The sequence below is a fragment of the Erithacus rubecula genome, assembly GCF_903797595.1.
Source record: "Erithacus rubecula genome assembly, chromosome: 3".
NCBI lineage: Eukaryota > Metazoa > Chordata > Aves > Passeriformes > Muscicapidae > Erithacus > Erithacus rubecula.
In genome coordinates, this window is record NC_136689.1 from 140,546,060 (window position 1) to 140,556,864 (window position 10,805).

The following is a 10,805-nucleotide window of genomic DNA, read 5'->3' on the forward strand; positions in this document are numbered from 1 at the left end:
CCAGTGCTTCTTGCAGAGGCGGGGTCCCTGTGTCGTTCATTAGGATTAACGCCTTCCTCCAGTCCCCATCGCGGCTATCCAAGGAAGCATTTTCCTATTTGCTACCTGACAGGAGGATTGGCAATCATTTACTTGCAATACTGAGTACTAAAGAGCATTTCTTAGCTTCTAATTCAGCATGGGGAAAGGGCAAGGATGCACCCCAGCAATGCAGTCCAGGCCTGAAGCCAGCTACTTGGGAAATTCTACAAGACACCGCAGACATCCATCCTCAGCCGGCTCTCCCTGACCTGGCTGTATTGCCGGTGGCTTGGGGAGAGGGGCTGGGGCCGGCCGCAGGATCTACCTTTGGCAAGCGTTTGCCTTGGGCTCCATCCGCCCATCCATTGCTGCATCCCGGGTTTGTCTCCTGTTGGTGCCGTTGCCTCCGGCAGCTGCTGCTGCCCCTGGCAGCTGGGCATCCTCATGCAGAGCCAGGATCTTAGGGCATCGTCCTGCTGCCGGCACTGGGCTCACTCCTCTGGCTGCCCCCTGAGGCAGCTGAAGGAGAAAAGCCGGCGCAGAGCCCGCCGGGCCGTCCTGGCCATGGAGCGCCATGGCCGTGGGGCCGGGGGCTGCGGGACGGCTGCGCTGCCGGCGGGGCCAGCAGGAACGCTGCGTGCCAGGGCCTGGGCAGGCACCGGGCAGGGCCCTGACTGTGCCACAGCCCCACAGGGCTCTTCCTGGGGAGGGGAAACCTGGGCACATCCAGCCTGAATCCATGCTGCATCAGCATCATTGGCAGCATCGGCAGGTGAGACACAAACTGCAGACATCTTTGCCTTTTTGGGCAGTGCTGCAGGGAGAGGCTCACTGTGCTCCTCGTCGCTGAAATCGCTGTCTGGAGAAGGAGGTGCTGCCTCTGACTCTTCATCTCTTGCAAGAAGGGACAATGGGCTCTTGACGTTGCTGTCCCTCTGTCCTGCCGCTCCTTGCTTCCGCTTCTCCAGCAGCTCGTTTAAAAGAGTTTCCAGGGGCAGCGAGTCATCAGAGTCATACCCCAAGACTGACAAGAGGTCAGGAGACACAAGCTCTGAGTGGTTTTGTGTCTCTGCAGGGGCCCCTTCGCTCACACTGCAAGAACTGTCTGGGCGCACCGAGCAGTCTGCCACCGGTTCCAGGGTGGGACTGGATGAACCCCAGCAGATGCAGCTGGAGGTGATGGGCCTTTCTCCATTGCCCATGCAGGAGGAGATCTCTTCAAACAGCACTGCATATATTTTTTCTTCCTCCAGATTCTCCATCTCCTCTCTCTTTGCTGGTGCAAGGCACAACAAAGTATCAGGCCCCATGCAGAGCTGCCTGTGCAGTGCAGTGTGCTCATCTGGCCAACGAGTTTCCCTCTCCTCACAGGAGCCTCCAGTCAAAGGAGAAGCTGAGGAGCCTGAGGTTTCCTCAGGCTCTGCTGTGAGGAAGAGCCTGCTGTGCCCCTCATCCCAGGCATCTCCAGCCAGGGCAGAAGCTTCTGCTTCTACCTCGTGCTCTTTCAAGAGGGAAAGCATCACGCTCTGAGGATCGCTGTCCCTCTGTCCTGCAGCCTCTGGTTCTGAGAGTTCATCCCCCTCCTGCTCTTCTTTGGGCTTCCTTAGAGAAGCGTCCCACGGCTGCAAGATATCAGATACAGAGCTCTCCTCTTCTGAATGGGCTGGGGACAGAGGCTCAGACCACTTTCCTGCCTCAACTGTGGAGCCTTTGGTTGACATGGAAGCCCTGGGCAGCTCTTGAGGCTCTGCATCCAACTCTTGCTGGACACTAGCCTGCTCCTGGCTGCAGGTGGACATGATGGACATGTCTTCCGAGGGGCATGTGCCAAATCCCCCAAGAAGGCCTCTGTAGCTGTTGCCACCAGGCCCTTCATGCACCCCGACAAGCTCCTCCATCTCGGAGGGCCACAGCTGCTTCCAAGCCGGCCGGGTCCCCGTTTGGAGTGGCGGGCCGCGTGCGGGTTGCAGGGGTGGCAGGCGCTGACCCTGCCTTGCCGCTGGCCCAGGCTGGAGCCCCTCAGTTCTGCTGTCCAGGGAAGGGGTTCCCTGGGCTCTGCCCGCAGCCACAGTGCCCCGTGGGGCAGGTGGCACAAGCTCTCGCTGGCCCCTGGCCATGGAGCCCACAGCAGGTGCTGTGCCCCTGGGAGAGGATCCAGAGGCTGCTGCTGCTGCAGGCAGAGGGGGCAGCTTGACAGTGTTAGAGGCTGCTCCCACAGCACGGGCTGTGCCTCTGGGAGAGGATCCAGAGGCTGCAGCTGCTGCTGGCAGAGGGGGCAGCTTGACACTGTCAGAGGATGCTCTTGGCCCTGGAGGTCTGAGCTGGCGTGGAGGTACCAGCGCCAACACTGGGGCCTGGAAAGGCGGCAAGTCTGACACTGACACATCCCGTGGCCGTGTGACTCTGCTGTGGGGCACGGAGTGCCCGCCCTCCTGGCTGCCCCTGCACCTGCGGGATCTGGTGGGGCTCCGTGCCCGGATGGGTGCGGGCAACAGAGTCGGCCTGTCCCCAGGGATGGGCGTGATGGTCGTCCAGGTGACCTGCGGTGCTGCCTGTGGCTGCCTCTGGGTCACCTGTGGGGAGCAGGAGCAGGTGTGGGATGGAGGTGGCTGGGTCAGCACGGTGTCCCTCACGTGCTGGCCTGGCCCCGGGGCAGGTGCTGGCCAGAGGCAGCCAGGCTGGGCCGGGTTCCAGCTGTGCTGGCTGCCTCTGGGCCATGGCTGTGCCTGGGCCATGCCAGCGCTGGCCCCTCCCCACATGGAGGCCTGGTGCCAGGCCTGGCTGTCTCTGCCCCAGGGCTTCCCCCAGCTCCCACTGCAGCCTGTGCCTCCATCCCTGTCCCTCACCTGTCTCCGCTGGCCCAGCAGTGGCTGCCCCTCACGGGGCTGGCTGTAGGCATTTGCCTCCTGCTTCTTTGACATTGTGGGAGTGCTCTGATGAACACTGGCCACAATCTCCCAAAAGAACTTCTGCCTCCTGAGAAGCTGCTGCCTCCTCAGAGAGCTGCTCTCCTGGGAGTGACCAATGCAGGGATTGGCAGCCCTCACTGTCACGATGCGGGCCCGCGTCACAATGGCCTCAGGGCCCGATGTCACCGTGGGTCACAAAGGCCTGCTGGGCATGGCCGCCCCTTGTCTCTCTGTCTGGTGGCTTCCGTGCAGCCACCCCTGTGCACAAAATGGCCTTTTAAAATCCTTTTCTCCTCTACGCTGCCTACCCTTTTATACTCTCACAATGACCTGCAGCTCTGTCCTGTCCCTCCTTCTGGGCTCCTCTCCTAATCATCCCGAAAAAAGCCCCTCGCCATGCCAAAGCCGATTCCCACCCAGCCCTCCATGTTTTCCAGCCATCAGCCCCAACCTTACATAGAAAATCATCAGAAAAGCAAAATCCCCTTTTGAACTGAATCTCATCGTTACACTAGATAAAAGCGTGGTTTTTAAAACTTATTAACACAGGAGATCTGAGGAAATTTATTTATTTCATTGAGGAGTGGGGGAAGGTAGGACTTTTGTCAGGAATAGGCCAGTGGCCGGCTGGTATTCTGTGTCAGTCATATTGTGACCAGCAGGACCAGGGCCATGGTTTCATGGTATTCTGGGCACTGGGGACTCCAGACCTCATATCCTGTGTCCAGCTTTGATTTCCTTAACCTTGTGACTACATTTTTCTACATTACCTAGTCCTTGAGTGGCAACAGAGTTTTCTCTTTCCCCTTTATCATAAATAGATGGCATATTGCAGATCAGAGGCAAGAGTAGAATTTTTTACGGGTTTTCTAATTTATGTGTCACAATTAATGTAATGATACAACATTTCATGCAATCAGTTCATTGTATGTTGTTTACATTTTGGAAGGTGATTTTGTTTTAACCGGCAGAAACACCAAATTTGTGTAGTGGTTTTGGTTCGCCAATTTGAGATTCCTCAGCCAATTCACTAATTTATGTCACAGTTTAGTGTTGGCCAAATCGCCAGTGCCCCCACTGGATTTATTTATTCATTTCCTGCTGTGAGATAGGATTAGGAAGAAGACAAAGCATGCTCAAACTTTAAAGGGTACAAAGAAAAACTTTATTACTAGAAACTATAAGAAAAAGGGAATCAAACTGAGAATAAAACTTTTAGAACACTTCTCCTCTCCCCACTTCTTTTCTTCCACCCTGACACCATACAGAAACAAGTCAGTCAATTTTCCATCTTTAAAAAAAAAGTCAGTCATCAATTACTTGGGACAGGAGACTTCTTTTTTCAGTTTATGGAGATTTCTACACATGAAACAGTTTTCTCGTGGCCTCACTCTCACAGCAATCAGCTGCCTGGGAGAATGGAAATCTGATCACTATATAAAATTCTCTTCTTTGACTAACAGTTTTCTCACAGCCATTACTGATGACCATATCAACTTAAGAGGCACATTTTAAGGACTATAACAGTTCAAACAAAAGCTCTCTTCATCTTTGAAGACAGAGGTCTTTCTTCTACTTCTTCTTCCCTGGGGGGCATCAGGGATCTTAATTTCTTTATCCAAACTTAAGGGATCACAGACATTTCAACATGTGCTTACACTTACACCACTGCCTCTGCTCCTATCTGCAGTTAAAACATTCATCCACCCCATAATCTCTATGTATTATAGGGAAACAAGAATCTCTTCTCCATAGCTTTAAAAAAAGAGACATTTCAGTTCACAACTCTCCTCCTTCCCTCACCTGGGACCTGACTCTTCCCTTTGTCTGACCTCAGTGTTTTCATGCTGTTTCTGTGCATGTCTTCATCTTGGTTCTCTTCTTTCACTCAGGAGATAGAACAAAGTATCTACAAGTCTTATTCTGGGCAGTGAAAGAATATCTTGCCTGGGCAGCAGATTGCCATGTGATGTCTTCCAAGTGGACTGGAGCTATTTACAATAAAGAGTGTTTCAAGGCTGCGCTGGGGCTGGGCTAGGATCTTCAGGGCCCAGCCAGAAAGCAGTGGTGGTTTTTCTGGCTGCTTGGCTGTTTTCTGGCATTTGCTACATTCAATTCCAGCCACAGGCTGATGGTGTTCACTCCCCCTGCCCAGCAAACAGTGGGTGGGAGGGGGCATTGCCAGAACGGGCCCCAGCTGTCTCTGCCCCTGGCTGCACAGGCCAGGCCCAGGTTTCACAGGTGCCCTGGCTTGGCCCAGCAGGTCAAGCACTGCAGGGTTAAATGTTGGCTAGATATTCTGCTGAACCACGAGGAGGGAAAACTAACATCTTAGCAGCCAGGCAGGGTTCCTCCTTTCTATCAGGGGCCCCAGCCAGAAACGGGGCCCAATGGGCTTCACAAACACTGCAAAGAGCCCACCCAGCCCAGACCAAGCAGAGGGCCTGGACTGGTGTTACCTTCTGAGAGGCTGGAAACTAAAGAGAACTTTCCTAGGGTTTGTTAGTTTTAAATTGTGAATTTCACAGAGGTGTGTCCGTCTCTCTCAGTGGTTTAACCAGTTGTCAGTTCTCAAAACCAATTATTGATTGATTTTTGTCAGACATGGAGGAAACCTTGCTTCTCCTCTCAGGAAAGAAAAATACTTCTTCGGATTGTCTCTAGTGCCAAACCAGCACAGATGGATATAATTTCATTTATCTTCTGACAGTATACACAGGATGACTATAAACAATAAACACAAAAAAAGCAAAACTAACAAAACTACAATTGCATGCAGCATTCAAAATTCAAAATTCCCATTGCTCTGGGTGGCCACCCAAAAATAGTTTCCCACTATCAATGTTCTCTATCTTTCTTCATTCTTTCCAGGACATGGTGTATCTTCTCTGCATGACAATTGGTGGTAATCCAGGTGCTTTGTCTGTTGTGCTGATTCGTTCTAGCGATGAACTCAAATCATCATATTGCATCACTTTTCTTGCCAATGCCAGATTGACTCCAGCAGTGTTGACAGGCAATGAAACATCACACAGTGTATAGTTGCATTGTAGCAATTGGTGGGTTGTGAAGGAACTGAATAATTAAAGCTACATCCCGTAATTTTGGTAAAACTACATATATAGCTATTAGAGTGGTCATGTATCTCTACAGTAGTGTTTTCTGTAAACATATAGTCGCACAGAGTTCTCATACAGATACATCCATTTCCAATATATGCAAGTATAGTCTCAGGGGTTTCAACATTGTTGGAGTCAGGTTCAATACAAGTGCAGATAACCACAGCTTAATGCTGTGGGAAAACTCTTTCAGCAGTGGTGAGTAAAAAACCACCCCCAGAATCCTCCAGTTCTAGTACGTTCATCATTGCCAGAAAGTTCTCTGCTTCCCTTGCTATCATTGGTTCCTTTTTGCTGCAATAATTTGAATATTCCTAATTGCCTTTCCCTATTGGATATCTTACCTAAACTCCACCCTAATTCCTCCCCTCCTACAAGTTTATAAATATCCCTGACATTCCCTGACACCTGCTTTTGTCCATATGCTCTCATGGATGGAACTAGCCTCCCTGTAGTATCTTTCCCAGTTTGTTCAGTACAAACTGTTCAGCATGCTGTTTGTTATTTTCTAGTATTAAAGTTTTTTTAATTCCTGAACAATCAGGTCATATTGTCTTTCTGCATAAAATTGCCAAGTTAAGTGTAGTCTCTGGCCCTAATAGCCAGGCTAAGAGGGATCAGAGGCTACACAACATGATGTTGATATTTTGTTAAATATCAAGGTAAATGTCTTAGTTCTTAGTAATATTATTTTCACAAATAAATTACTGATGTTCAATCGGGCATCAACATCCATAGCTGGCCATTTGCTCCCATTTTGGGCTCATACTTGTATGTTCTAACAGATAAGGACAGTTTCATTGTGATGTAATCAGCACAATAATTGGGTACAAGGCATATACTGAAGCATTGAGCATGGTTCAAAGAAAAGCTGTGGTTTTATGGTCAATGGGGTAATAAGTGTCATTAACTAGATGCCATTAACCAAGATTGGTAACACTCTCTAAGTGAGTGTCACAATTCCCAGTTGCCTTTTGTTTATCAGTGGTCAAGGTACCTTCATTGACTTCCTTTGTAATTACTATTACAGCAGATTGCAACCACAGCTGAGGAACACATGTGATGCATGGGGTAGAATTTAACTATAATTGCCATATCAATTAGCATAAATAAAGAAGTGAGGGTCTTCACCTTGTGGGTCAAGCTTTGCTAATGTGTATTTTGGGTTCTCCTTTGAGAAGGATGAGCAATCCTGCAATGGCTAACCTGATCTCCAGACAACATGTGCTGGCATCATTCCTGATATCACAGAATCACAGAATTATTAAAGTTGGAAAAATACTCCAAGATCATCAAGTCCAACATTTGACCAATCATCACCTTGCTAATTAAACCACTGAGTGCCATGCCCAGATGTACAGATTTATCTTGAACACCTCCAGGATGGTGACTCCACCACCTCCCCATTCCAATGCTTAACCACCCTGCAGTCCATTTCTGTGCTAATCATGTTTTCAGTGAAGAAATTATTTTGGATGTCCAACCCAAACCTCCCCTGAGACCATTTTCACTTGTTTTGTTGCCTTGGAGAAGCATCCACTCCCCACCTTGCTACAACCATCCTGTCAGGGAGTTTAAGTCTCCCCTGAGCCTCTTTTTCTCCTAACTAAAAATCCACAGATCTCTCAGCTACTCCTCATATGTCTTTCTCTCCCAACCCTTCACCATCTTTGTTGCCCTGTCATTCCCAGAAAGGCAAAAACAACACAAGTCTCAAAGGAGTTTCACAGGCAGGTCACCCCATAGTTGCTCAACTTGTCTAACTGTTCAAATGAAAGACAGAAGCCCCTTTCTCCACTTGGAATATCTCTGTTCTGTCTCTGAATTCAGTCAAATTAAACATTAAAGTCCTTATGGTAAGAACCACACGCTGCCATCTGGAAGGCACCTGTTTTATGTAGTCAAAACATCAAATCCCAAAATACTTTCACTATGCTTCTTCATCACGAAGTAAGTAGATAAATGGGCTTTTGCCTGGGTGCCATAAATTAAATTTCATAGTATGGTAAATAGCACTTGCTCCATTTTCTCTGGTGACTTTAACTCTCCACAACCCAGGTCACATATCCTGCTTCTTGGCGTCCTATCATGTTCGTGCTGAATTTTGTGCTCCAATCCTATTAGAAATTTCAGCTGGTATTGTCAAGGACCAACTGGAATCAGATTCATTCCACTTTGATGGTGGTATAGTCTCATATTCAGAGGAATCTGAGAGAATCAATTGATCATTCCTCATCACAATCATTAGGATCACCTCAAATACCACCATCCCAATCTTCGGGGAACACTGCTAGTCTTCTGATTTGCATGAGGTCAGAGGAATGTGGGGCCCACATGAGCATTATCTACATATTTTCTTCCAACTTTTGTGTTTTCTCCTTTTCTTCCTGTACTGCCTTCTGTAACTGTTCAATTTGCATGTACAGCACTCAGCTGTCCCCCTGCCTTCTATTCCCTCTCTCTGTTCTTGTCTCTCTACATTATGCTTTTTCCTGTCCTCACAGGTGGCTTCTAGGCAGCTGCCAAACATCTTACAAATCATTCATTTTCATCTACCATTTTCAATATTTCCTCTTGCTAATTTTATTTGCTTTGCAGTTGCACTCCAGTCATGCCAGTGGTGGTGAGCCCATTCTTCTGAGAATTTGGGACTTGACTAATTCCATGCTGCTATTACCATTTAGGGATACTACTCACCATCCTGACAACTACACCAATATATTGTGAATGGGTGATTTAGATCACTTAAAGAAGCACTATCGAAGCTCTTAGCTAAGGTAGTTTCAATAACTGGTTGCAAAAGTGTGCCTTAACAAAGTTTGAGATCAAGAGTGACTTTGTTACTGATTTGTGCAATTGTTTGATTCTAGGACGTTGATTCTAAACTGCCATCTGACAAGACAAAGTTGCCAAACTACAAGGTTATGCACAATATAATTCAATTACCAAAGATCTGCCACTGGTTAAAAAGTCCCTCTGACTTCAGAATCTTTCTAGCTCAAGGGGAGATTGCAGCAGACCAAGGCAACTCAGCTCTGAGTGGTGCCAGTCACCCTGTCCTGGCACAAGGTAGGCTGCCTGCAAGAGTAATCAGAACACATCATCATCCTCAAGGCAGCCTGTCACTGTCTGCCAGGGTCTCCTGATTCTGAGGTACTCACAGCAGGACATGTTGTTGGTTTAAAGTCTGTGTTTTTCCCAGCCTCAGTGCCAAAAAAAAATGCAGGAGGATGTTCTCTGAGGTTTTCAAGGCTGGTTGTTGTTTCTTATCTAAGAAAGTGTTTTTCTATAGCTAACAGCAGTCTGTTCAGCACGTCAATCCAGGGCACACTCCCCCTGCCCTGGGCAGGGCTCATCTTATAGACTCTCAATTACATATCTAATATTTACAATTATTTTCCAATACATGATAATTTTATTACATTGTCCAATTCTCCCTTTCACCAATCCAAAAGTGCCATCCTGACTCAGAATATGGATGACAAGAAGAAGAAAATACCTGCCATGCCCAAAATCCTCCATATTACCTTCAAACCCCCTAATATAAACATTTCTAAAAATTCACTTTTCTACCTCCTAACAGTCTAATTTATACTCTACTTATTTTTCATGACTTGTAATTCTTCCTGCAATGTTGGCAAATTTCTCCAGGGACTTAAATCCAGTCCCCAGGAATCCTGGGCACCTTGCCAGGTCCTCTGAGACCCTTGTCAGGGGGGTCTCAAGGCATTCAGGGAAGCCAGGGGAGCACCCTGGACTCCCACAGCAGCCATGACTATATTAGAGATGAGGCACAAAGATGGTAAAACTGCTGAATGTTCTTTTTGACAACCTATGAGCTCTCCAGTTGCTCAACTTGCAGTAGTGTTTAGGGCAAGAGACACTTCATTGCTTATTAGTTTCTCTTTCCAGCTCTTTTCAGAAAGAGAAGGATTCCCATTTCCTAAGCCTAACTGTTAAAAATCTCTGTGTCTGTGCCCTGTTCTTATGACATTACAGAATTCTGGAGCCAGCTGTGTTAGTTTATGTGCCTGTACAAAAAAAACTTCTCAAAATAGGAAACCTGTTTACTTTTCAAACTCACTGCACAAAGGGGAAAGCCACCTCCCCAAACTACTTTTCTGCACATTGGTGACAATAAACCCAGAGAGCTCATTCTCATCTCAGGTAAATTGGCACCAACCTGCCCATTTTCCATCATTGCCCAGCTAACTTCCAGTTTCCAGGTGCAATACTGATACCTTTTGCACTTGAGGAAAGAGATGGCAAGACTTAGTTTCATTTCTGTTTTGGGAAAAAGACTTTTCTGATGACCTGCAACCCTCTGCTCTGCCAGAAGCTTTCTCTTTAAGAATTTTCTTATTTGTACAAGGATCTAGATATTAATTTCCATCTGAAAGTCAACAAAGTTTAAAATGGAAATGAAATACTTATTTTAACAGAGAATAAGTAATTATTGGAGCTGATTATGGTGGGATGAAGGAAAATCTCCACTGCTTGACCTCCTTAATAGAAGTCAGATATTCATCTAAAAAGAGTTGTGATAGATCATTAAGCAGCAGTCTGAATGAGATTATAAAATCATGTGGAATGTCCATGTTTCTACACATTCCAAGCCTTTGAATATGTTTATTCTTTGGGTGTATCTAACATTCAAAGCACTAATTCACCACACCATCCAAGCTTATCAAAGAAGTTAACCCTTACAAGTGTTAATTTAAAATAAAATTTGTTATATAGTATCAGTGCCAATCGG

General features: G+C 47.3%; 1 protein-coding gene across 1 annotated transcript; it reads right to left on the reverse strand.

Annotated features, from left to right (window-relative positions):
* Positions 1 to 512: 512 nt before the first annotated feature.
* LOC306799054 (uncharacterized protein) lies at positions 513 to 3,050 on the reverse strand (the record flags this gene model as incomplete). The annotated part of the gene is made up of 3 exons (XM_079299569.1): positions 2,868 to 3,050; positions 1,391 to 2,594; positions 513 to 1,045 (listed from the first exon to the last, which is right to left on the reverse strand). The coding sequence occupies exons 1-3, from the start codon at positions 2,940 to 2,942 to the stop codon at positions 513 to 515; spliced, it is 1,812 nt and encodes a 603-aa protein (XP_079155695.1). The 5' UTR covers positions 2,943 to 3,050.
* Between the last annotated feature and the right edge of the window lie 7,755 nt (positions 3,051 to 10,805).